The sequence below is a fragment of the Coloeus monedula genome, assembly GCF_965178545.1.
Source record: "Coloeus monedula genome assembly, chromosome: 21".
Taxonomy (NCBI): domain Eukaryota; kingdom Metazoa; phylum Chordata; class Aves; order Passeriformes; family Corvidae; genus Coloeus; species Coloeus monedula.
In genome coordinates, this window is record NC_138801.1 from 4873803 (window position 1) to 4901354 (window position 27552).

At 49.0% G+C, this 27552-nt stretch overlaps 2 protein-coding genes across 3 annotated transcripts in view; one reads left to right on the forward strand and one right to left on the reverse strand.

The window, feature by feature from the left end:
- Nucleotides 1–2179: 2179 nt before the first annotated feature.
- QRFP (pyroglutamylated RFamide peptide) lies at nt 2180–2566 on the forward strand (the record flags this gene model as incomplete). Its single annotated transcript, XM_082295261.1, has 1 exon — nt 2180–2566. The coding sequence occupies one exon, from the start codon at nt 2180–2182 to the stop codon at nt 2564–2566; it is 387 nt and encodes a 128-aa protein (XP_082151387.1).
- Nucleotides 2567–8750: 6184 nt separating this feature from the next.
- The window catches only part of ABL1 (ABL proto-oncogene 1, non-receptor tyrosine kinase), a 77110-nt gene continuing 58308 nt past the window's right edge, over nt 8751–27552 (reverse strand). The window contains exons 1-9 of one of the 2 annotated variants that reach the window (XM_082295038.1): nt 26995–27099; nt 23902–24174; nt 19975–20059; nt 19434–19611; nt 17080–17264; nt 14815–14967; nt 14086–14175; nt 13600–13764; nt 8751–11260 (exon numbers count right to left, since the gene is read on the reverse strand). In XM_082295038.1, the coding sequence (XP_082151164.1) occupies nt 9561–11260; nt 13600–13764; nt 14086–14175; nt 14815–14967; nt 17080–17264; nt 19434–19611; nt 19975–20059; nt 23902–24174; nt 26995–27075 (2910 nt within the window). In that variant the 5' untranslated portion in view covers nt 27076–27099 and the 3' untranslated portion in view covers nt 8751–9560. Of the gene's footprint in view, nt 11261–13599; nt 13765–14085; nt 14176–14814; nt 14968–17079; nt 17265–19433; nt 19612–19974; nt 20060–23901; nt 24175–26994; nt 27100–27552 lie in introns of those variants that run through there. The other variant, XM_082295037.1, reaches the window with a different exon arrangement.

Consider the following 27552-nt stretch of genomic DNA (forward strand, 5'->3'; position numbering starts at 1 on the left):
CAGGCTCATGGCATGGCATCCCTGGGAACGTGCCCACCACGCTGAAACCGCTCTGCAAAACAAGAGCTGGGGAGACCCAGGGAGCAGAGGAGGCTTCTCAGGGCTCCAGCCCAAACCCAGGCCCTGCGGGACCTCGGGGTGGCCCTAGGGCTGGGACTGGGAGGGTGGCAGGTGTCTGTGCCAAGGGGACCTGCTCCCTGCTCCAGTGGACAGAGCACCGAGCGATGCCCCCAGGCCCTTCCAGCTGCCCCGGCTCCAGGCTGTTATTTTCCATTCAGTTTTACCTCCCCTCCACAGTATTAATCACCAAGGAGCAGGAATGAAGGGCCTGGAATGCTGCCTCTTCCCAGGCACCCCAGGCACCCTAAGGTGTGCTCAGGGGAGTTCAGGGATCCCATGGCCCCTCACCTGCCCCACATCACAGCCTGGCAGGAGCCCCTTTCCTGACAGAGGGTGTCACATCCCACTCTGCCACAGCCCAGGACAGACCTGGAGGGGACAGCAAGGTGCCTTGGGGACCATGTCCCAGCACTGGTGGCTGCGTGCGTTGACCAGAGAGGGTGGGAGCACTTGGGCATGTCCATGTGGGGCCAGGCTCTGGGTGGGTTTGGGGGTGCAGGGGTCTCCAGTGGTGCCTATGCACCCATCACACACACTTATGTGTGGGACCCCCAACAGCTGCACGCAAGGACACATCAGCCAGATGAGGGGGACACACTTGGGCCCCCAGACAAGACCCTCCCTCCCGGCAGCATCCCTGACAACTGCCAGGGACACAAGGCCAGCTCCCAGCTGCTCCTCCAAATGAGGCAGCAAACGAAGGCGGCGCGTTAATGAGTGGCGTTGCCGCGCTCCCATTGTGGCAGCTCCACCAGCCCCTGCCCCCTCCATCCCCCTCTTCAGCCCCCTCCCCGAGGATCCCACCCTCTTCTCTCTGTGGCCACACGTCCAAGGGGTGACATGGCAATCAGCGCTGGTGACTATTTAATGGCCCAAGGTGGGCTGGCCACTCATCTGGACGCAGGGTGGACAGAGAGGTGCCAGGGCTGGCAGCACCAGCCAGTGCGGAGGAGCAGAGGTGAGTGACCAGTGACCGTGTGTCTGTCTGTCTGTCTGTCCCTGCTTTACACCCCTGCCTCGATGGGCAGCACAGCCAGGAGGAGGCAAAGGCTGGTGGGAAGCAGCTGGGGACCCACCGGCACCCCCAGACCCCAGGACGGGACTCAGCAATTTGGCTCCACGACGGGCAAAGGGGTGCAAAAAGGACAGAGCAGAACAGAGGCAAGGTGTGAAAAAGGTGGGGAGTGAAGCCCAAAGAGAAGCCTCCAGGCTCAGGAGTGTTTGGAAGGGCAGGCAGGGGCTTGAGTGCACCTGGGTCTGGTGCAGGAGAGAGAAACAGCCCCCTCAAGCCAGCATAGAGCAGACACCCTGGCCCCCAGCACCTGCAGCAGCTTTTAAGGCAATATCTCCAGATAATAGTAATAGTAATAATAATAATAATAGTAATAATAATAATAATAATAATAATACAACCCGTTTCCTCTTTCTGAGCCTTTGTGGGAGGAGGAAGGGAGGCAGAGCAGCCCTCCCCCTGCTGAAGGTCACCCCCGCCTGTGGCACTGCACGAGGCTCAGGACTTCACTCCCTTCTGCTCTGCTCAGACCCCTCTGCCAGGGCAGCTCCGAGCCCCATAAAGCAGAGGGATGTCGAGCACCTTCCTCTGCCCCTGCGTCACCCGAGCGGGATCCGCTCGTGGGGACGATCAGGGCGATGCTCCCGCGGTGCCTCCAAGCGGAGCGGGCAGCTCCGGAGCCGATCGCCCTGCCCGGCTCTCAGCCCCCTCAGCCCCCAGCCCAGCGCTCGGCAGCGAACCAGCGGAGCAGCTGCAAGGCTGGAGCGTGTGAGCACGGACTTGCTGCCGATGTAGGGCAGCGGGGGTCCAGGAGGCAGGGGGGAGCTCAGGCCCCCAGCAGCCCCGCTGGTGCTGGGTGCTGGTGTGGAGGCTGCAGAAGGAGCAGTGGGTGACTGGGGGGCTCTGGCAGGGGCGGCAGGGCTGGTTTGGGGGTGCCGCAGCAGGGATGGGGAACTGCCGAGGGCAGCCCGTGCTGCGGCCTCAGCCGCTGCCCGAGGATGTTCGGTGCTTCACTGACATTCCTTCCCCTTCCTGTGCTTCCCCCAGATGAGAGCACCCTACTCGCTGTCCTGCCTCTTCCTCCTGAGCCTGGGAGCCTGCTTGCCTCCCGGCGAGCGGTGGGAGCCGGGAGACCCCGGGGAAGGGGCTCTGCTCGGTCCCGGCTGGCAAACGGCGGCGGAGGGCCGGGGTCCCGGCTGGAGGGCAGGGGCAAAGCGGAGGCGAAGCGAGGAGCTGGACGCGCTGCTGAGCATCGCCGGGGAGCTGCGGGGATACGGCACGGCCGGGGCCGGGCAGCGGCCGGGCAGGCGGGGGGACCCCGAGCTGCTGCCCGTCGGAGGGGAGAAGCGCAGCGGCACCCTGGGGAACCTGGCCGAGGAGATCAACGGCTACAACAGGAAAAAAGGGGGCTTCACCTTCCGCTTCGGGAGATGAGAGCTTGGACTCGATTCCCCACGTCCTGCGGGTCACCCCGTCCCGTCCTTCCCTTCCGTCTCACCTAGGTTTGCTCGGACAAAAGGATATTGGGGGGCTTTGCTGCTGGGGTTGCCTTGGGGAGGGGGGACGCTGCGTTTGCTCCACTCCCAGCTCTGCTCTAGATCTCCCATCCCTGTTCCCAACCGATGCAATGGAGGAAGACGAGGGTGCCTTAAAGAGAAATCACCAAATCCCTTCCCTGGTCACACACAGCTCTTGTCGGGGCACAGGGAAAGGGCCAAGTGCTGGGTCTCCAGTGCTGCAGACCTGGCAGAGAGCAGGGATGGCACACGGGCATGGGCAGAGGAGGGTGGCACAACGGGATGGGCAGTAGGGCCGGGCAGCAAGGCTGGAGGGTTACAGCAGGATAGTCCTGGTGGTGACAGTCCCCAGGGAGTGCCTGTAGTCCAGGGCCAGCTGTCAGGGAGGAGAGGGTCCCTCAGAGCTCTCCACCGAGTGGCTGCTCTCCTGCCTATTAAGGAAAAGTCCCTCCGGCAGCAAATTCTGCTTAGTGTCAAATGCCTCTTACACGAGGCAGCTCCTGCCCGCAAAACCAGGGCAGAGCAGCGGGGTTCGAGAAAATCTTGTCCTTAACAACCCCTGGCGCGCGCACAGAAAGCTGCCCTGGCATCGCCAGTCCTGCCACAGCCCCACCTCCCTGCTCGTGCCCCGAGCCCCAAACTCCTCACCCGGGTGAGACAGTGATGGCCAGCCTTCAACGTCCTTGTCACATCACCCCGGCTCCTGCCTGACAGCCTGGCCCTTCCTAATGCCTTCCTGGTCTCATTACCACCTATTCCGAGCTGTAGCTACTGCAGAACTTGAAGTAGGACTGACCTTCAGTAGTAGAACTTCAGAAGGACTGAAACAAGGACTTCTGCACCTACTGGGGCCCCTGAGAGGTGCTCGGTGGTTGTCCAGTCACCAGGGGTGCAGCTTTGGGAATCATTAGCCCCAAAAGCCAGCACAGTCACAGTAGCACGGAAGAGCCCCACTGCCCAGCCACTGCCTTCCCCTCCTTTGGGCAGATTTAGCTCTGCCAATGCCGGTGTTTTCTCTGCGCCTGCCAGAGGTACCAGCAGTTAGAGCTCTAACTACCTGCTGCAGGCACTAATGGCAACTTACACACTGAGCCACTGCTGGTATTTCATTGCAGGCACAAAAATGAGCCAGGAGATGATTTGCAAGCGCTAAATTGCACCCTCAAAAATCAGAGACCGTGGCAGGATTTGGTTGGGGGAGTAAAAAGATAAAAAAAACCCTTAAATCAGGCTGCAAGAGGTGCATTGTAATATCCATCAAGCAGACAGACCACTTAATGCAGTGCTGCGTGAGTTGTTCTGGCAGCAGGAGTGGTGACTGAGGCTGAACGGAGGAGCTGGAACCCAGGGGAAAACAGTTGTGGGGCAGCAGGTCCAGGGAGGAGCGATGGATGCACAGGACCAGGCTCATCAGAGCCGTGCAGAACGGGAGGGACTCCAGGTTTGCAGGGACACAGACAGTGGCAGGATTTGGCCCTCACACGAGGACGGCGCCGGCTGCGAAGGTGAGGAAGGGCATTTCCTGCCCCTGCATCCCTGCTGCCCTGACCGTCTCACACTGGGGAGCACAGCAGCGACCGACGGCACTCAGGGTGGCTGAGCCCACGCCAGCCCCCACCCCAGGCACCCCCGAACCCACCTGCATCCCTCTCAATTCCCGCCCCACCGAAGGCCCCCTGTTTGGATCGGGACGCAGGCGCCGCGCTCGCATCACACAGCGGAGACGGAGCTTTATCGATGTTTCTACGGCAACGGCTTCCCCCCACCCCCCCTTTCTTTTGAGTGTTCAAACCATCAATAAACACGCACTGATCAATTTTACCCTGCGCTGGAGTCGGGGGGAGGGCTGGAAGGGAGGAAGGGGGAAGAGTTTTGGAGTAACTCTGGGTCAGTGAGGGCCGGTAAATCCCTGGCTTTGCTGTGATGGATCATTGCAGGGGAGAGTGGCACTGACTGCTGCAGAAAGGGAAAGGAAACCTGCTGGGCAATGCTGTGGCTGCGGGGATGCCTGGGCTCTTGCACTCAAGTCCGGGAAAGGAACAGGCTCAGAAGAGCCTCATAAAAGCACACACATAACGAGGCTTTGATTGATGTGCAATAACGTCGGTAGAACTCACTGAAAATTGGAGCACTTACCTGGCAGGTGGGACAGTTGGGCTCCGCCCCCACGCCTCAGGGCTCCTTGATGCCACCAGGGCAGTGCCATCACCCTCTGCACCCTCTGTTTGGAAAGGGGCTCCTGCCAGGCTGTGACGTGGGGCAGGTGAGGGGCCATGGCATCCCTGAACTCCCCTGAGCACACCTTAGCGTGCCTGGGAAGAGGCAGCATTCCAGGCTCTTGATCCCTGCTCCTTGGTGATTAATACTGGGGAGGGGAAGTAAAAGTGAATGGAAAATAACAGCCTGGAGCCTGGGGGTGTGTCTGGGAGGAAGGAGGGGGAACATGCCAAGAACCCCTGCACACTGGCCACGGTATCTGCCACCCAGCTCCCACAGGAAACTACACCCCTTCCCAGTTCCTCTCCTCCTGAGGAAGGGAGCAGCTCCCGAGGGGACCCTGAACACCTTTGAGAGGCAGAGAGCTCTCAACCCGCCCTCACACCAATCCCTAAGGAGCTGGATCAACCAGGCCCTGGATTCCTCTACACGCGGCCAGTGCACCGAGAGAGCGGGAGCCGATGCAGACACTGCCATCACTGCTGGGACTCTCCACGAAACACCCCGCTAACCTTCCCTGCCCAGGCACAGCCCTCAGCCCTGCCCTGGCCTCTGCTCATCTGTTCCGCTCCCCTTTCCTCCCCCCGGGCAGACCTGCAGCACTACAAACACACACAACGGGAACAGCGAATCTCAGAAACCCAAAGGATGCTCTGCAGAAGAAGAGCCTGGTTTAATTGCGTCCAAGGGACTCATGAAGAGGCTCTGTGTATCATAACTGGGTCATGCAGGCTCCAGGAGCACAGGTGGGACCTTTACCAGCAGAATTGATGGTAGGACAAAGAAAGAACCCTCAACAGGGAGGCGATTGCTGGGAAAACATTCAGCATGGCCGGGTTTGCAGGTCAGCTTTCTGCTGAGCTGGATCTACCATTGAGCACTGAGCAGCACTGCCAGGCAGGACAGCTCTGAGCCCGGCCTCAACACTGAAATGACTGAGGGCTGTCCCTCACCCACAACGTTAGGAGCACTGGCACAGCCAAGGCATCAGGACTGACCAGGAATCGATCCAGGAGCATCATTCTCAGCAGCCCACCCAGGCCAGGTTTCATCCTCAGACAAGGAGTGTGTCCCACTGTGCTGCCAGTCCCCTTTTAGATGCACAGGTGATGACAGGAGCCCTCTCCTCAGAGATGACACTGTGCTTAGGTGTATTTTCCTCTCTTTTCAATTGTGGAAGGATGAATGTGAGCCAAGGAAGAGGCTGTGGGCTGTCCCTGACCATCCCAGGTGACAGGCAGTGGTCTGGCACATCCAAACACACCACTGGCCCAGCCAGGCTGCCATGCCAGCCTGACCATAAAAACATGGGGTTTGTAAGAAGAGTGAGCATAAAACACTGACCAAATTTTACACCTTGTGACAAGCAACTTCTCAACAAAAGGCAAGATGACATTAAAGGAAAACGTAAAACAGGGAACATTGTAATTTCAACGACACAAAACCCAAAACAAAACCACAAACAGCTATTTTTCCCTCAGAGCACTCTCACTTTCAAGCTCAATAGCCTTGAAAATTGGAGCAATCAAACTGTTAAATGCATCGATCTGTTAAATCAACTCCTACTGTACTCAGCTAAATTTAGCCTTTAATCCCCCGTCCCTTACTCCCAACACCACAGATCTGGGGGCTTTCCGCAGCCAGGTCAACCGGCCTCTGCCTTCCCACGACACCATGCACCAGCCCCTAAGCCAGCAGAGATGCAGATCATCAGGAGTGGCTGCACTTAGGGGCAGGTTAAGCTTCTCCATCTTACCTCAGCCCACAGCTGCTCACCACATTGAAGTTTGGACACTGACCTTTGCCAGGGTGTTGGTCACCATCCCACCCAGACCTCGCAGTGCTGCGGCTCCGCTCACTGCAGACCCCTTTGCTGTGCCTGCACCTTGCCAAGTGCAGGCCATGCATGGTGTTTATACTCACCAGTGCACCTTCATGCTTCTCCTTCACCTTCTTCAGCCTCACCAAAAGCAGCCCAATGCAGTTGCTGTCACAGGAGGCCAGGGTTTCTCATGAGCATTGCTCCCCCAGCCCAGGAGTGAGCAGATCCCAGTGCCAGGCCCCACAGATTGCACCATAGACTTACTGAGGGAATTAGAAATGGGAAGAACTGGGTTATAACCCTAAAACATCACTGTGGAATGGTGGGACCTCGGGCACACCACGCACTGTCACCCGCCGTTGTTTCCTTCTCATCCTTTCTTTAGTCTTTAGCATCTTCATTAATCAAGGCAGTGGCTCATTTTAGAGGCTGCTCAGTACCTGGAAACATCCCTCCCTCATAATTTAGAGCCTTCAGCCAGAAAGGCTGAAAGGAAACAGAAAATAAGAATGGGCAACCAGATATGAGGGAGGGAACTGTATGAGGAGGGAAACTCATGGGTCATTTCATAGCAGAGGAAGAGGTAAACACAACAGCAGCTGAATTGCAGAATACAAACCATTAACAGAGGAAAAGTTCCATCAAATCTCTTGATTTAAATCTCCTTGAAGACAGCAGCAAAGTCTTTGATTCAAAAGAGGTGATGACACAGTCTTTACTCTGCGCATCTCTTTTCTCTCCTGACTTTTCAGAGCCAGATCAAAAGAACATGGAAAAGGGCTGCTGGCCTGGCTCTGACCATCCCACTGGGCTGAACCCCCCGATCAGGGAACTCCTGGTTTTGGAGGCAAAGTCTAAGGGAAGTCAGCTGGGTTGGGAAAGTCTCACTAACAGACAAACACAAGTCTTCTTCAACATTGATTTATTTTTAAATATACTACGCAAGAGAGACTGGAATAAAAAACAAATCAAAAAAAATGGAAAATAGAGAAAGAGAGAAGAAAGAATTGAAGTCGTGTACAGAAACAATCTGTACTGGACTAAATTAAAGGGGAAACGACCCCCTTAAGTATCACAGAGATGAAGGACAGAGCTATTTACACACTGTAAAAAAGACAAGTCTACAAAAGTGTGTAATAACGAGATACAAATGTATAATATAGTGGCACAATATGTTATCAAAGTAAAAACAGTACCTCCAGGAAAGAGACAATTCAAGGGTTGGGTTTTTTCTTAAGTTTTTAAAGGCAGCCTGTGGCAGAAGTGTGTATTTTCTTTTGAACATTTGTCACGTGTCATGTCATGGCTGTTTGTGAGGGCGAGAAGTGGCGTGAACACACACGAGTGAACTACTAGAAATCATATACAAAACAAACAGTTCCAAAGAGAACAGCATAAAATACAATTGAAGGCAATCAGTGTTTAAGATACACAAGAGGGGTCACAAGTTACAGGGGAAAAGAAAATGGAAAATGTGTTTTTCTCATGTTTGGAACTGTTAAGAGGAGTTAAATTGCACTGTTAATAGCCCTAAACCTTGTTCTTTCACTATTGTCATGAGTCACAGTTAGTTCCCAGCATTAATTGGGAAGGTCACAAGACCTTGGCAAGGAAGGCCAGGAGTCTTGCTGTCAGCATGTTGTGGCAGTTTCCTTGGGAGATGCACCCCAGAGAAGTGTCTGCAGTCTTCACAGATCCTTTTTTATGCTGGATGGAACCATGCTGGCATGAAGGTAGAAATGCTTTTAACCCAAGTACTGGCACTGGACCTCCTCCCGGGGGGTTCCAGTGGCACAGAAAGGCAGGCACCACAACCCCTCAGAGCACAGGGCTCTGCAGGAGGGCTGAGGCCAGGCTCCATCTCCCTTCACAAAGTTGGAAATCCAACTGGAGACACAGCAGTTCTCACCCACTGTGATGTGCAGGGTCAGCCAGAACAGCTGCTGGAGGCACAGCTGTGTGCTCCAACAGAGCCCAACCCCTCCCTTCCCACTGCCACCCTCCCAGCTGCCCAAGCTCTGCACCCCCACCCCAAACACCAGCCCCATCAGTGTCAGACATCACGAGAGTGCCACAGCACATCCTCCTCCAGACCTTCTCCAGGCCTGTTCTGCTGCCGAGGGAGCTCTGCAAACAGGCTCCTGAGCTGTGACATCCAACACTGTGAGCCCAAGCAATCCACTGGAGCTGAAGAACATTGAGAAACTACTGAAAACACAGAAATTAAGGGTAGCAGGTGGAATCAGAGGAAGAATTTGGGCAATCATCACTTGTAGCATTCTGTCATTAAAAAAACCTTACATTAATAATTTTTCCCCCTTCCCTCCCAAGCACCAAATCTGTTGCATTAGTGTCAGACAAATGTCAGACTTGGGCCAGGGCCATGTGCTGGGCAAACTCTCCCAAGAAATACAGTGGGTATATTGCTATCCAAACACTCATCCTCATGTATAAGGGGGCAGAAGGAGGGGACAAAAAAGCAGTACAAAGTCCTCCTGAGGAGGATGGCATCTCAGTGTCCACCAGTCTGGCTTCAGTCTTAATGGTCTGTCCAGAACAATAAAATATTAATAAAAAGGCATGATGTGACATCAGCATTTAGACTCGTAGTCCACAAGGCAAGAACTCCACAGATAAGACGATTACAATTATATGAAACACAGGGAATCTGAGTTCAGAGGGTGGGAAATGCCTCCTGAACACAGCCCTGCCCTTGGGAGCTGGGGTGTCCATTCACAGTCTGTGTCCCTGGCACAGCCCTAACCTGAACGCCCTGCTCCTTTGTCAGTCCACACGTTACTCCCTCCACAGTCGGCTTTGGCCCATTACAATTGATTGATTCACTTGTTTTGTTTTTCAACCTGGTTTCTTGCTACCTCTGAACAATGTCGCTGATTTCTTTCACTGAGCTGAGCAGTTTGCTAAAGTCCTGGGTGGCCGCAGGGCCGCTGCCAGCGGTCGCTGGGCAGATCTGAAGCTCCCGTAGGTTGTTCTCCAGCTTATTGATGGCCTCCCGAAAGGCAAATTTGTTCCTCATCTGCTGAATGGAGTCCACGTAGCTCACGCAGAAGGTGTAGAGGTTCTTGCCAGCCTCCAGGACGGCGCTGTGGCTGGCCATTTGCTCAGAGTTCTTGCTGATGGCGAGCCGTAGAGCCTCGGTGCTTTCCAGCACCACCCCTTTGGTGATGGTGCCACTGGCAATCCTCTCTGGGGGCTGCCGGGTTTTCCGCAGAGAGACCCTGGTGGATATGAGGGGGATGAAGGCTGTGGATGACGCCTGGTCCCCGCCTGGGGCAGAGGGTACGGATGAGGAAGAGGCAGCTGGGGTTGCCGTGCTCAGCAGCAGCTTTGTAGAGGACTGTGGCTTTGGTACAGAGGGGATCCCCAGCTTTTTCACACCTTCCCCTGACTGGTTTGGCTTGACAGCATCACTGCCTGCAGCCTCTCCAACCTGAGTCAACTGTTTGGATTTCGGCCCAGACACCACATCTGCTGCTGCTTCATGGCTGGGACTGTGAGAAACCTTCCCAGGCTTGGCAACGGAGGATGAAGACAGTGGGAGCGGAGGGGCTGGTTTCAGCTTCGATAACTTCCCTTTGTCCTTCCCTGCCGACTCCGAGGTCTGCTTGAGCCTCCTCAGGCGTGGCTCCTCAGAGGAAGCCCTGCTGGCCCCCACGAACCCAGCAAGGTTGGGTTTGGCAGCAGAACCTTGGTCCATCGTCACAGTGGTACCTAAGGCACTGGATTTGACTCCATCGTCCTTGTGGAGCCCACTGGAGGAAGGAGGCGCAGCAGGTTGCCTACGGCCAAGTTTTGGCGTCAGGGTGGGAGGGCTGGAACCAGGGCTCGACTCTGCATCTTTGAACACGTCATCAGTGGTCTCTTCATTCTTCTTAAGCAGCCGTGGAGGAGGGGTCACTGTTCCCCTGACAGCAATGTCAGTCTTGGCCTCATTCGCCCGCTTCCGAGGCAGTGCTGGCTTTTCACTTTTGTGCCCCCCAAAAGTGGAGGAATCAAACTGGCGTCCCGTGGACTGCAAATCCCGAGGCAGAGTCACAGATTTCCACTCTGTGTCCTTTGCTCCATGGGGCACACAGGAGGCTGAGCAGGACCTTAGGAAACGCTTGCTGGAGTTGGAACTGCTCTCCTCCTCACCAGCCACCCCTCGACTGCTGCTCATCGTGCTGGACTTCTTCCGTAAGTGGGGAGATAAGAACCCAGAGTTCCCTGCCACAACCCCATTGGTGACACCAGCCCCATTGCTTGGGCTCTGGAACTTGGAGAGGTCAGCTGTGTCTGCAGCGGGGGCAATGAAAGCTCCATTGCCAGCATCCCTGCACTCCTCCTCCCCGCCCGCCCTGCGCTCCGAGTGTCCGTCCATCTCCCTGAAGGAGCTGCTCCGTTTCGGAGGGGTAGGGGCAGTTTTCTTCTTCTTCTTGATCAGGGCACTGAAGAGGTTGTGTTTTTTGTCTTTTGGAAGCAGCCGCTCATCTTCATTCAAACTGCTCTCCAGGGCCGCCCTCTCCTTTCGTGGGAGCAAGGGAGAAATAGCAGGTTCATGATCCAAGGGGTCTGCATGGGAAAAGGACAGAGGTTTTGAGCATTGGTCCAAGAGCCAGGATAACCCATTTTCTTACAGGATCAAACCACTGCAAGCACCTCCAAAAGGTGCAGGTTTTCTAAACAGACACAACTTCAGAGCAGAAATAAAGTTAAGTGCAGTCACACTCACTCCTAGACTGAACATGGTCTGTGATCCTGCTGCATCCATTCATTCCTGAGGTGGCTTGCCAAACTACTTTCCCTGTGGGTTTTTGACTGGAAGAGTGACATACAAACACTACATGTTTGTGTTCAGATTCCCATCCTTGCATCTGGAGACTTGTCTTAACTTGACATTGTGAAGAAGATAAATACGAAGAGGCCTTTGCTTTAGTCCCTGTGCTATTGCTGTCTTTTGAATCACTGACCCTCTGAATTAATAAGGCACCTCTGTAACCCACCTCCATCCCCAGGCTCCTCGTTCATTTTCCTGATGTCATCCTTTGTGGGGAATGGAAATAACTGTTTCATGAGCAGAAATAGAGATCAAAATATGACACTTCAGGTCATACCACTGCGAAGATGCTCAGCTTTGTACCGTAACAGAAAAGGGGCAGTACCAGCCTCCTTCAGCAGCACTGCAGCAGAGGGAAGCGATGGGGTGACCCTCTCTCCACTTACAAGCAGTAGTTAAAAATGAATAATGGTTTATAATAAATTCATACAGAGTCCTGAAGGTCTCTGTGTCTGACTGACAGAGGGGCTCGTTCCTAGGCCAGGCACTCCAATGGCATTCTAATCCAAAGGAGGAATGCCTGCAGGGCAGCATATACATTTACAGCTTGACTAGGCAGCAAGAAGGGAGATGAAGCAGAGTCATAAGGAAGGATGCTTCTTAGTCACAAACTGGTGATCATCATGCTACGGGTAGGATTTTGGCTGAGGGATGGATTTTGGCTGAGGGGAGAGAATTCAAAAAGAAATAGTTGTGTGCTTTGAGAAGACAACATGTTTGCACTGCAGTTACACCATTCCCACAGGACTCGGGGACCTGGACAGCCAGAAGAGCCAGGCCGTGGCCTTACTGAGTACAGACACAGTGGAGCTGCAGAAATCCAGAGAAAACTAGCAGCTAGCACTGAGGATCAGCTTCCAGCTGCTGGACTTGCTATGGAAACACTGACAATTGAAGGGAAACTGCAATAAAACTTTATTGTGAAAAAAATTCTTTCACAGTAAAGAGTGAAATGATTCCCAGCATAATGTTAAAAGCATATTATGCCTGCTGTACTTGAATTTCTCAAAGCCCTCAAGTATTTAAATGAAATTATTTTACTTCAAAAGCTTGTAATAATAGGCAATTATATTTCCTATATATGGTAAATAACCTTCCTTCCCGAGTCACTGATACTTCTTTATCCAACATTTTAAATACCCTCTTTTTTCCACCCCCCTTTGTCTAGGTGGACATTGGTTACTGAGACATGTACTACTGGGTGAATCTGACATTACACAGAAAAGGTCAGTCACAAGAACGGTCAGAAGAGGCAACCTCAACAGGAGTTGGAAAAAACCCCACTGTATTTCATTTTACATTCTTGTTTGTCAAACACAGAGCTAGATACAAATCTCCTGTACTCATTCAGCTGTTTACCACTGCTTTTATTACCTCGGAATGGAAGGTAAGTGCCTGAAGAAACTGATTGGAAGTTTAATTTTATGGAAGAGTCTGTAAATACCTCTTTGTCCCTTGCTGAAATTATATTTGGTGCCTGCCAAGAGTAATACTCTTCTGTGCTGCAAGCACAAATCTGGTAGGATGGAACAGTGAAGAAACCTCCCTGATGGGGCTTGCTAAACCCTAGCTATCACCTTGCTTTAAATTATGCAGTGTGGTAGTGTAAAGTGGCTTGAACACAGCAGATTACCAGCACTCAGATGCAGTGGGAGATCCCACTGATAGCTCCTGCCAGGGAATGGGAAGAGGATATGATCAGAGAGCTCCGTGCTCAGGGTCTGGTCTTTAGGGAGCTGCAGGCAACAGCCATTAAGCTAAAAAAACTCCAAGGGCTTCTCTAAGCAAAGGCAGGGAGAGCATCAGTCCCTCAGCCAGTTAAGGATTCACACTCCCAGCTGCTGTGTGTATCTGGCCCCAGAATTAACAACCTACCTTTCCAAAAACTAATAAAAGCAGTTCTGGACCCAGGACAGCAAACTCAGCAGCCTGTCACCCAGAAACACGGTGCTGGTACAGAGAGATGGCACCTGTTATTAGGCACAGCTTTGCCTACGTGAGGGCCTGGAGCTAGATGTGCATTTTGTTTCCCCCTGTATTTCCTGAAGGAATAATGACTTTAATTAAAACCTACCACATTCCCCCTGGCCTCGAGCATGTGCAGTCTCCAAGCCCTCGTTGGCATCTTTGCTTTCAGCAGCTCTCCTCGATGTTCGCGTTTTGGTTGGCAACTCTGGGGCTTGGAGGAAATTGCTCACTACACTCCTCATGCCCTTCTTTCCCAATTCCTTCTCCACCTCTGCAATGCACAGAAGAAAAGCAATCATTGCAATCAACTGAAGATAAAAAACTATTGCTCTGTTTGGAATTAACAGCTCAAAAGAAAAGGAAACAACATGAAACAGGGGTTCCTTGGGGTTGTTCAGCCATTTGGCCCTTTAAAATGAGATGTGTGCCCAGAAAAAAACCCCCACATGTAAACAAGTAACTGCTTTCTACATCATTTACACCAGGTTGTATAACACAGGACTGAGTTTCATTGCAAAGCAGTCTATGAATAATGGGCAGAGTTCAGGATGCAGTCAGCCCTTTCCCCACCCCAACAGGGACCCAGACCTACCATCCGATATGCTGGATTCCTGAAACATCGTTTCAAAGGCCTGATGGATCTCAGCAAAGGATGGTCTATCAGAAGGACTCCACTGCCAGCCTGAAAAAAACCACACCACCACTCAAAACTTCCCTCCAGCAGCAGACACGCAGAACCCTGCACCAGGAGGAGCCAGAAATCACAGTTCCCTTCCAATACACTGAGATAAAATACTGACATGAAAATCTGATTTACAGGGTGCTGGGTGTCTGCAACCACTTTGGCTCAGTGACAGCTGCAGACACCCAGCACTCCCTAAATCAGGTTTTGGTGTCAGTGTGTGACAGTAGGTGCTGAGCACTGCTGGGGTAAAGTGCAGGGCACTGAGTCATGTACCAAAAGGCCACAGTGAAGAGTCACAGTCAGTCCTGCAAGAAGCCAAATGAAGCTCCTGCTTCATCCTTGGAACACAAGCTTTTCTTTAAGTTGTCAGGAAAAAGGAGACAAAGGAAGCATTGAGATCCACAACAAATCTCCTCTCCGAGCCTGTGGGCTCCCAGTGGAGATGAACAGCTGGTTTCATAGTGTGTTCATCCTCCAGGGAACACAGTTTTAACCAAACACTTCCACACAGCACTGCACCTTCCCTGCAACAGGCAGGGAGTTCTCGTGCCTTGCTGTACATAGCCAGATCCTTGCACTTTTACTGCACCTCTGCAGACCTAAAAAGCAGCATTTGCAGGGCTAAGAAACACTTACATGCTCTCATGAGCTCATAAACTTTCTCAGGACAGCCTTCAGGACGCTCCATACGATAGTCCTTCTCCAACAGCTCATAGACTTGAGACAGGTCAATCCCAGGGTAAGGGGACATACCGTAGGTTGCAATTTCCCACAGCAGAACACCAAAGGCTGCAGTAGAGAACAAGAGGGAAGAAAAAAAAAAAGGGAGGAAAAAAATCAATAAGCTTTGTTTTCATCTTGAATTTGAGAGGATGTTTAGTGGGAGTAGTCACTACACAGTGCTGCACACTTAGACCAGCTCTGGATGGCTCAGATCCCATGCTCAGCAGCAGCTTAAATGTTAAAGAAGCGTAACAAGCCTCTCCATCAGCACAGACAAGTCTCCTGCGATATGACAGGGTAGAATTAGACTAATTTTCAATGTATCAGTTGTCTCAAACCTGAACGCCTTGAGATCCTTCAAGTCCTATTAGAGGCACAATTAAGAGACTTCACAGTGGATTAGCTGAAACCGCTTCACTGCTGCACTGCAGTCGCTCCCTCAGTGTGACAGCTCCTCTCATTTGCAACCTCTCCCCGGAGGACTCGCACATTTTAATAGCTCAGTGTTTTTGGGGTGCCCTTGTGTAGCTGTAGCGTGGTCTAGAAGGGAAATCTGGGAGGCAGCAGTGAGAGGAAAATTTCAGCAGTTGCTACCAACAAGATACAGAGAGGGTGAGACATTTTGGTCCCAGGGAAAGCTGAACAGGAAGGGGAGAGCACAAAAAGGGTCTTGGAACAGGCGAGGCATTCAAGTGGCAGCAGTCAGTGGGGATGCAGGTCAGCAGCGGGGTCAGGCAGCTAACCCAGGAGTCAGGCACACAGAGTAAACCCAACACCAGTTCAACAACCTGCATGTAATTAGTTCAGTCACCCTATTCTCTTCTTAACCTGAAGAGAAAGCGATTACAATTCTGCATAAGTAAGGAAATCACATCACATTACATGGCAACGCCACCAAGGGTAATTTACATTAGACATTTCTGTGCACAATTTTCTTTGATTGCTGTCTTGAGGCAGTGAGGTGAAAACATCTAAACCCTGGCGTGCCCAGCAGCAGCCCTGGCCTCCGGGGACAGCTGATCTCTGATGAGATCACAAAGTCCCCTGCCCCAACTCTGCTTCCCAAGGTTACATTAACCCTAACTAAAGATACCCCGTATTCCTTTGGGATCTTTCCTCCCCTAAGTACTCTGCTATTGAAATGCAACAGGGATCCTGCAGCCACCACAGCAGTACAGCAACATCCCAAGACTGTGGCAGATACTCCGCACCACATGGAAACCCAAAGCAGCAGAAACACCTTGGTCAGCAAGCACATACTCCTTGAGAGGCTATTTTGGCTTTTCCTCCCTCATCTACAAAACATTTTACATCAGCCATCTACCTAAAAGTTTCTCCAACATGAAGCCTTTCTCTGCACATTTTCCCCCAAACTGCAGAAAACTTCATCTCTGCTTCACTACTGTCTGTTGGTTTATATATAGAAGATGCTCAAGATATCATTTTCCAAGTGCCTTTGGGACCACATTCCACAAACTTCTATCTCATGTCACTGGGCACTTCTGAGAATTTGACCAACAGCTATGGCAGAGATACAAAACCCAAAGACAGGCTGATAAAAGTACAATGAGATTTTCTGTGGTCAGATTTGATACAATACAGCTCCATTTAACTAAGCCTACTCTTATCACCGGCACTTCAGGGCTCTTCAATAACCATTTGTCATCAAATTTTCCCTCTGCTTCTCCTCATCTCATTCCAAAGATTATTCTTTTAAAATGCAGAAAGATGAGCTTGGAGCTATCACTAGACAGATACACACATAATTATTTTTTTTAACATAAAACGAACCAGATTCCCTCCTCCTTGAAGTAGTTATAAAGTTTTTGGCTTTATAACAATGTATCACTTCATAGTCTTGTGCCAGGACTCCATCAAGGCAGTAGCACTGGTGCCCTCCAGCTCTATTTCATACATTTCTACGAACACCACAGTATCCTTTACTTTCATATTTGCCAACAACTCGGATATATCTAAAATCAGGTCGGCATTCTCTGTGCTCTGCTCTGAGACTGCTCAAGCAGAGATTAGGTCCTGCACTCTGACAAGCTCATAGAACAACGTGGCTCAAACCAGGAAACCTGCTGCTCCCTCCTGAAATGCTCCACAACGGCCTAATTTCACATCCCTGGAAAAGAAGACTATCATCTGCATTCATCTGTCCATGCAAATTCTTACCCCAGACGTCGGATTTAATGGAGAACTTGTTGTAGGCCAGGCTTTCTGGTGCAGTCCACTTGATGGGGAATTTTGCTCCGGCATGGGCTGTGTAGGTGTCACCCGTCATTAACCTGCTCAGGCCAAAGTCTGCCACCTTCACCAAGTGGTTCTCCCCTACAAGGCAGTTCCTGGCAGCAAGGTCCCTAAAAAGAAGACCAAAAATAGGCAATGAGAAGTCTTTACCATCTCACTTTTAGCGATAGCAAGGAAGCCTGCTGTTCCCAAAGAAACCTGGGCCTGTGTGATTATTTTGATCCAAATATTACACAGAAATTCTGGAGTTACATGCACACACACACAAGAGGGAAAGTTATTTTCCATTCCGTCTTCGTAAGACTGTCATTCGAACTTTTTTTTTTTTCTTCTAATTTGAAGTGAGAGCTTCAAGAAGCCCCCTCACTTTCAATAAAAGCTGCCACCCTCAGGATAAAAATATTTCAAAGAAATGTCAGTGCTCAAGTTATCAATAGCTGGGGATGAGCACTGAATAAACCGAGTTTCAATTCCTCACTTCTTGCCCACCTCTGTAGTGCTTCAGTCACCCCAGTCAACACCAGTCATTCTCCAGAACTCCTTTTCCAGTCCTTGCTCAAGCACCAGAGTTACCTCTTAGGTCTGCTCTTCCTTCTCCCTGGTGTACCACCTTTTACCACACAACTTGTTCACAGTCAGCATATGGCCTTGCAAACCTGCTGTAGCCTCTGCTATCAGTGCTGGCATTTTCAAAGAACTGGGCAATAAGCAAATTTAACTTTTTCTCCACTTTTTTTCCACCACTGGCTCCACCCTGGCAGGGGAGAGATGTGCACATTGCATTTACCACCTCCCTGGCTTGTACATGCTGTTTGCATTCTTGGAAATGCTTCAGGAGGATAAAAATGTAAAGCACAGAAGCACGTTTCTCCTAATATTAGGTTTTGTTAAAAACACTTTTCCAGATTATGTCACATTGAACTAAAAATTGATTGTACCAGGAAGCTCCTGTGAGATCTTTAGATATGAGGCAGACACTGCTGTTTCTGTTGCTTGTTCTGCTCAACTGGAATAAATTAAAAACCAGAAAAAAGTACATCTTACTAGATGCCCATTTAAATTTCACGGTGTTTTTGAATGTACCTTCTTATCAATGCTGATTACTACAATGTGTATCTAAATAAAAGCTCCTCTCCATAATCAAATTCTTCCTTCTTCCTGATTCATTAAATGAGGTCAGAGCCCAGCATTTGAATCCATGGATGTGAATTGTGACAACTCTCTTCAAATAATTGGGTAGGTGGTTATGGGGCTGGCTGATAAGGAAAAACGCTACTATTTATTTTAGATAAATGGGTCATCAGAAGTAAGAAGAAATGAAATGAATGGCAGAGAAGACAAATGAGATTCACACAAAGGAGTTTTTAAAGTTTACTTCCTGTGGGCTGAAGGGACAAAATCCTTTCAACAAAGCAAATCAAAGGCTGGAAATTTTAATTGGCAGCATCACTGTTCAATTTACTGACTGATAGCAGTACTTAACCAGGCCTTTCAAGCAGCAAAGGCAACTCATCGCTTAGAGGAGCACCTAGAACTTTACACACGATCTTCATATTTGTCTCTATGAAAAAAACCACGTGCTAATTCCATATTCCAGTTAATTGGGCAGGAAAGGTCATGCTACGACACCGTGAGCATCTTGTACAAAGCTCAGCCACTCTCCAGCCCTGCTGCAGGATGTGTCATTACATTGCCAGGAGCCCATTTCTGCAGACGAGGAACGCAAAGCTCCAGCCATAATTGCAGCACACTTTAAAGGTCAGAGTCCCTGAGACTTTTAAGACAGCAGACATGCTTATTAAAGTGAATACACAATCTGGACAATAGCAGGGAACAATCCCTGCAGCGGAAAACAAAGTGAACCAAACCAGAAAGAACAGGGGCTGAGGTGGCGCTCCGAGGGTGATTCTGCTGCAAGGACCTGCACATACCCAGCATCACCAACTGCAGCTGGTTTGAAAGGCTGTTAGAAACAATGAAGTGGCTTGTCTGGTTCATTAAAAGTCCATTACTTTGGGCTTAAATTTACATTTAAGGCCTTGCCCAAAATAGGTAAGTACTGATGTGTCTTTCACCTGCATCTTGCCCTTTTCTCCAAAGGCAAGAGAAAAGCCCTGAGAGAAAACCCATCCTTTGGACAGGTTAATAGACTGTGTCAGATATGCACTAGTGTGTTAAATATATGACACCAGTCAATGCTGTGATAGCCTGAAAGGCAGGAAAATACATCATGGGGTGCTCTGTGCTCGAGATTCAAGGGTGCTCACTGTCTTTCCCACCTGTGGATGAAGTTTTTCTTCTCCAGGTACTCCATGGCCGAGGAGATCTGAGTTGCCATGTACAGCAGCACCACAGCATTCACCTCCTGCCTGTTACACTCACGCAGGTAATCCAGCAGGTTCCCATATGTCATGAACTCCGTGATGATGTAGAAAGGAGGCTCCCGTGTGCACACCCCTGGGGAACAACATAAAGCTGACGGTGAATGTCGGAGAATATCAGTGAATCTTCAGCTTTTGTCCTCGAGGGCAATTTATACCTCCAGAAGGCAGAAAAATGGGGCTCATGGAAAGAATGGATTCTGCTTGGAAGTGGTTAATAGAGGGGTTTAATTTTCTGCTTCAGGCTCTGGCAAATTAAACATTAGGAAGACGAGATCATTAAAAATCATGTATTAGTGGTACAAATTATGAATTTTGCCAGACAATAAGTGTCTGTATTTAAAGCCTTGGTATGGTAAGCAGCTTATCTGCTCCTTAACATCCATATCACTGCACAAGGGTTTAGCTCAAATCCCTCTGCTTGGTATTTATCACTTACCTAATAATTGCACCAAGTTCGGATGCTTGATCTCCTTCATTACTGCGGCTTCTTTCAAGAACTCTTCCACTTCCATGGTATCCTCCTGCAGAACAATGGCAAAGCTTTGGCAAAGGCAGTGTACACAAAGGAGGAACAGATTTTTGCATGAGGACACAAAAAGAACTACAAACTGACAACATTAAGCCACAGTTCTTGCAAGGTAATTTTTCCCTGTAGCCACAACACAAAGCCAGGGAGTTAAAAACATTAATTTTTTGGTATGATTTAAAAAAAAAAAAAATTTGTAATTCTTATACTAGCTGAGCTTTCTGGGGCAAGAAAATCCATATCCCTTTTGTGAAGGGACTCTCACAGATCACTCACAAGCTGAAAAGGAAAAACAAGCTTGTTCCTAACAGGGGAAAAAAAAAGATAACATGAAATAAAAAGTACAGAAAAGGAACAAGAACGAACACAAAAGAAAGGATACACCACAATCAAATGCTTGAGAGGCTGCTGAAATGCAGGCCCTTGGGTTCACTGGGCAGGAACAAGAAATCCCCTCTCTCAGTCAGGGAGGCACAACCGATGGCAGCCACTGTGTGACTGAAAGCCCAAAGTTTCACAGATTCATTTCTGGCATTTAGAGCCTGACCCATGACATATCCGTTCTGGGCAGATGTGTCACTACCAATTTGTTGGGTGCCATGAAGTTCCTTGGCACAGCACAGAACCAAGGAAGATACTACCTTGCTCAAAAGACATATTTTTCTGAAGCAAATACACCCCAAATGGCCGGAAGGTCATTTCAAAGTGGTGCAAAAATACAGATCTATTCCTAAAGCAATGTTTCTTTCTATATCCATTTTTTTTTCATTGATGGATTAATGTTGACAGGCTACATGGACAAAGTGTTTTAAGGAAGGATTGGAAAGGATTTACTGCTGCTGGTGAGAACGATAACAGTGGGCTGCCACTGTGAGATCCAGCCAGCCCCCTGCCCTGCACTTAGCACTGAGAACATTTTTCCAACACTTCCAATCAATCATTTACTATTCATTGCCAATTAGCTTGATTGACAGCTGTGATTTGCCCAACACACTGTCAAAACTAATAGTCCAAAGGTCCTTGTGAGCAGAACCTTAAACTGTTCCCTTTGGCAAAGGAAATTGGGTTAATAATCCAGGTTGCAAAATTATCCTAAATACGCCTTTCTCTTATTCATGCTACACAAACCGTGGAAGGTTTGTCCTCTGCATAGCTGCTCCACAATTTGAAATTTCTTACCTCTCAGTGACCATATTAATAGGAAGGACACATACAGAGAACCACTGTAGCAATGATCTCTCTGAAAATCTGATCTCGTGCAAAGGACCAAGCTTAACCGGCTTCCAGCTCCCACTGTACTAAACCATGGCAGAAATAGAACAGTTCTGGCTGTACAGCATTTTCCCAGCACAGCACAGGGCCATGCCATGGCATTAAGGGACACCAGGGTTACATGTTGCCTAATTTAAAACGCAGGCTACTCTGCTGGGGGAAAAATAAAGAACAGAGAAAAAAACATCCAAAGAAAAAGCAGAGGCAGTCCTAGTGGCAGCAGAGCTGAGGTGAGCAGTAAGAAATGTGCTGAGCTGACCAGCTCACAGCAGCTCAGCCATTAAATGGCCCTCAGGAGAACCTGCTGTGGCCACAGTCAAGATCAGCTGCACTTGGTCCAGTGCAGGTCACAGAGCTCCCTGTCCCCACAGCCACTGCCTTTTGCTCCTGTCCAATTTGGGGGTAAAAATACAAATTCAGAGCGTGTCCTGTTATAACAGACCCTGATAAATACTGACGTGTCCTGTACAACTCACAGAGCTGCCAGGGATGAGTTTTAATAGGCAACATCTCAGCACCAAAACATGGTCTTGCCCTCTCCAGTTAAACACTGAGGAACAGCACGAGCTGCTTCGATCGCTCCTTCTCCAGCTCTGTGCCAGCCATGAGCTATGTTTAGACATTTGAAAGAAAACTGAACAACAAATGGGTGTTCGTAAGCATCATTATTCAAAAAGATGCTGGAAGGACTTTTCTCCCCCTCCCTCTTTTAGTCTTCGCTCTCCTTTATCTTTTGTATAGAGATATCTGAGGTAGATGGGGAAGGAGCAAGAAGAATCATACAAAGTTTTGAAAAACATTCTCTCAAAGGAAAATAAAATGAGTCATCTGCAGATTTGGGAAGAAGCTGCAAAAGGCTTGTTTTTCCCAGTAGAACTGGGATATAAATGTGATTTTAAAATGTTTCCCAAAACTTTGAAGAAAGCTATAATCCCACCTGTCAGGCAGTAGACTAATGGATTTAAAAAAGGTGGATTATAAATTTGCTTTTAAGGATGGTTTTAGCGTGCATAATTGCAGGTTGAAGTGTTTCTCAACTCTCTTCTTGGTTGTTCTTACACTCCCCAGTGGAACATGCTGCTCCATACTACATTATGAACCATTTTAGTTGCGTTTCATTAAATATTTATTTGATATATTTGAAACAGCCACGGTCTGTATTAAGGCTTCTCCTTTGCACAAACAGATTTGATGGGATAACATGTAATTTGTCTTTGTTGATGGGTTTTAGGGAGAAGAGAACGAAAGCAACAACTTCAGTTTGGAGCAAGATGAGAAGTCTGAAAGCGCCAGGAATCCTCACGCTGCAACCAGCAGCAGGAAGATGTTACTGCAAGCAGTGCTCCGGGAAAGAGCTGAGCTCTCCTCAGTATGAGCAGGTGTTTTGCTGATCCTGGTCACGTCCCAGCTCACCTGCACCGCAAGGCTCCGAGCGATCCCGAGCAGGGACAACACTAGATGTCACTCGCTCCCTGTGCAAGCGGCACTTGGACTCCCCCGCTGGGAGCAGCAGCAGGAACCTCCAGAGTACAGAAAAGGCCAAAGTGAAAATACTTTCTGCAGCCATGGCAACCCAGAAGTACTGAGGCAGCCGCTGCTCGGAGAGCAAGGAAGAAGTATTTTCCCCAAATCAAGGGAAGGTTCTTCCCCTGACACTGAAGAGTCTACACAGTTCTCTCCACTTCAAAATTTCCATTGCAAAAAAACCGAAAAGAAACAAACGAAACCCTCGGTTCTGTTTGTTTCTGCAAGACCATACCATGTCCCCATTTGAGGAGAGAGAACATGGTGTCAAGTTTGCATAAACTCCTATTAAGCAATCAAATGCAATGCGTGCAGATGGTGCCAGAAGATCTCAAGACAGTTTTATAAACATAGATGAATTAAACAATGACCTTATGAACTCACAGAGCACTATTTGCATTTCAAGAGACAAGGAAACCAAGATGCAGAAATCAGGGAGCAGAGCCAGAAACAGAACTGATTATCCAGTTCTTCATTAAAGCCACTTATGAATTTTAATATACCTTAGCTTGCATACCCTTTTTCCTCCTCTTGTGTCTTTTGATAAGAAGCAGCTGTGAACAGTTGCTTAAGACTTCAGGAATACAGGGAGCTTGTCTTTTGGGAAAGATGCCACATAAGACAGAAAATCAAAACATGTAAAGCCTCCCTGAAGCACAGCCTTTGAATTTTATGTTGACTGACTCACAATCCACAATTTTCCTTAATACACCAGCTTGTGCTGGTGTGTTCATCCGTGAACAGATCACCTTTACCACACCCTGAATGCGAGACATTGCAGCACTACTGACTTTTCTAAGGTTTCATCCTTTCTCCAGTAAAAATTGTGCTGTTAACATCCTCCTTTGTTTAGATACGAGTGTTAGAGGTATCATATAAACCGTAAGAGGATCAAGCTCTTTCAAAAATACTCTATTTCCAGCCTACAGCACACAAAGGGAGGGCCACCAGCAACACGAATACCTAACCAGAACTGCGGGCAGGCAGCTAGCTTGGACTTGCTTCCTGCTGGATGGGGAATGCTCTGAGATTGAGTCCTACCTTGAGAGTCTTCACAGCCACTGTGAGGTTGTACTTCTTCCAGACCCCTTCATACACCTCTCCATACTGGCCTCCACCCAGCTTGTGCTTCATGGTGATGTCGGTGCGCTCGATCTCCCACTTGTCGTAGTTGGGGGACACGCCGTAGATGGTGGGCTTGTTGCGCTTGGGCGCCGGGTAGTGCAGCGTGGTGATGAGCCCATCTGCCACGGTGGAGTGGTGATGGACCAGCTCTGCCAAGGTGTTGAAGCGGCTCTCTGAAGACACATAGAGCTGGGAACCAAAGGGGAAGGGAAAAGCTCGTTCAGGTAACGCCGCTCCGTCAGAGAGCTCGTACGCAGGAACTGCATCATAAAATTGAGAAAGCAAAGTGTGCCGTTGCTTCTACTCGAGCCGTGGAACTGTGAGCTCCACAAGCTCTGTAACCAGCTCCAGAGCCCAGAACAGTCAATGCTTACATGGGAAAGGCATGGATTCAGGAGAAAATACATGCACTTTGCCAAAACAACAGGGCAGAAATGGCTGCAAATTGCACTAGACTGGCATGCTGTTGCTTGAGATGCCTTTTTTCAAAAAGCTGGTTGGTAGAGATTGTGGGACATTTCCTGGAGAGTATGGGGGGGTTGTCAGCCTCAGTGTCTCTATTTCACTATTACTATTTGGGTTATGACATTTTCACCTGTCTAAATTCTCCTTGAAGTGTCACTGGCAAACAAGACTTTTCCCTGCTTTAGGCCTGAGCTTCTGCAGAGGTTTAGCATGAAGTCAGGGAGCTGGTCTGCTCCATTCCTGTGAGGGGCACTGATCAATAGCACAGAAGGAAAATCATTACCACTGAATGAAAACCTGCTGCGAGGCGTGATAACCCATATTTGTTACCTCCTTAACATTTATACAGAAGATCCATTTTAAGCCTAAAATCCTGCTAAAGATAACAGACAACTGACTCCCTCCCACCAGAGCTGTGTGTTACCAGTTTTCATCCTCAAGCCCAGTCTTCTGCCAGGCAAGGTGAAAAAAGCTAGAAATTTAATTATGTGAAAAATGCTGGTTACACCTCAAGGAAAGGGAAAAATCTTTGCATCAAAGTGCATTTTGCATCATAGTCTAGCCTAAAACACAGAAGATGGAAGAACTCAATTTCTCACAAAGGACCAAGGTCTGGCAAGGGACAAGCTCGCAGGAAAAGCAGCACTATGTTGGCCACCCAAATTCCTGTCCAGTCCACACACTAGTCCTACTGCTCACATCACATGCCAACAGCTATGATCAAACTTCCTAAATGCTTCTGACACGCTGGATGTACACTCAACAGTTTCTGCATGTGCACTGGCCATCTGTTTGGGATTTCAGGCTGGGAAGTTGATGGGGATGCCAGGCATCCAAAAATCCCAAGACTGAGGGTCAAATTCTGCTTCTTTCACCTACACAGAATTTTTGGATGGAAAAAGAAAATGCATCTGTGAAGTTCCAGCAATAAGAGAGTTATGTCCAACAAAAAAGGGAGCTGCATTTGCAAGAGAAAAAAAATGTTTGCAGGAAGGGACAAAACCACCCTCAAAGTTGATTAAAGTCTTTGTACTCTGGAAAATAATGGCAACCTCCTGAGGAGCATGTACACAGCTCTCTACCAAAATGAGTCAGATACTCTTTTGGTAAATAACTGGAGCAAATCTCATTTCAACATTATGGCTTAAAAAATCCCCTCAAAACCCCCTACAAAAACCTACAACGCTTTTCATGGTCAAAGACATGAAATCACGTTAAAACCAGGTGTTCTGAGAACAGAAAAGTGACAACATAAGAGGCTTTTACAGCTGCTTGTGTGAGTGACCAAGCATTAGCCAGTACAACCACAATTTAAAACAAGCCACGCCTGTTGGGGAACGACTTGAAGTACTTGCAGTGGTATGAGCAGTTCCCATGTTACACTGAGAATTAAAATCTAAAAATATGGATGTAGAAAAAGCTGAACTCCAGGATTAGTTGGAAGTATTAGAGAGGCATGGAGAAGGAAGCTCCCCCATGGTTTTATGACAACTTATATCTCAGGAAAATTAGAGAGATCTGTATTTAATGTGACAGATTGTATGATCCTGTTATAGAAGGTGAAAGAAGCTAAATAAATGGCTAAAGGTTTCAGAGAAAACCTGTAGCAGAATGAGGATAGGACTCACAAGAACAGGCCACAAGAACAACACTCTATGCCTTAACACTCAGAAAGTTTTCCATTTACATTAAGAAAAACTTCCACCAGTAAACATGTTTATTCTGTAGGCAGGTTTTTTCTAACCTCTCACTGATGACATCCAAGCAGAAAACCATGTGGTGCTGCTGACTTGTACTCTTACACAGGTGACAGACCCAGCACCTGAGTTTTGTAGGAACTCACAGTTTGCTTCCTGGCTACACTGTTGAGACATTATTTCGTCAATTTTTGTGTATCAAACAAACCATAAACACCAGTTCCGTTCCGAGGGGCTCTGCTTGCACAAGTGGGCTGCTCATCTGCACTTCTGCCACCAGACCACATCTCTTTTTCCTGGCTGGAATATTTTATACAGGTGGTTAAACTGGTCCATGCTAGCCTCAGTACATCCTGAATCCAATGGCACTCCCTCTCCCCACTCAGCAGACGAAACTGAACATCCACACCAAAAAATGAAGATTCAAGTCTGCATCCAATTCAGCCACTGGAGGATCCAAGAGACTCAAACAGAACCCCAGTCCTGCCTCCTTCATGCTTCCTTCATAAGGACAGCAGGATTTGAAAAACTGGCTGTTTATTCAATTGGGTTACTCAATAGAAGGCTTTGCCTCAAGTACTATCAAGTCAGGAAAACCAAGTCCTCTGTACCACGGAAGTGGTTTACCAGATGACTGGCTGTAGTGTGCCAGCCAAATCGAGAAAGGTCACTTTTAATACCTTCCTTAAAAAAACCCCAACCAACAAAACAAAACATTAGAGGGTGGTCCAGAAAAATATGACCCGTTAAAGTGGGAAATAGAGAAAAAATTCCCAGAGGAATTTTTTTAAGTTGTTGAACACCAACGCATTCAGTATAATTTGTACTAAAATTAAGATGTACAAACCTCTGCTCTGTTTCTAGTCCCTTCAATCTTCCCCCAGGAAAAAGTCTGGGTAAGGCTTTGCAATGCAGGACACACCACCATGCCGAGCAGCAGCTGCTCCCCATGTTTCTCTAATACCTCTTTCTCCCGAAGTGTGTTCTGTCAGGCACAGGATATGATCCCACCAAAGCCATTCATCCTTACTGCAGCACAGGGAGATATTAAATTCCCTGGACAGTCTGACTAATGATACAGCAGGCTGGGAGGGCCCCAGGTGCTCAGGGCAGTGAAGGTAAGAGCTCTCCTCCAGCACAGCCATGATCTGCTGTGAAGCCAATAATAAATAGAGTGCGACACGAGCAGCTCAGAGCAGGACCGGCTCTGGCAGCCTCCATTCCATGGAGGGACAAACAGGGATATTGGCTGTTTCTCTTCCCAGCTCCTCAGCTTTGACAGCCAGGGACAGGGTGCTGGAAGAGCACAGCGTCCCCAGCCCAGCCACACATCTGCTGCTAAGATGTCGCAATTCCCTGCCCTGCTCGTTAACGCAAATTGAAACCGATGAGGTTTAACACGCCA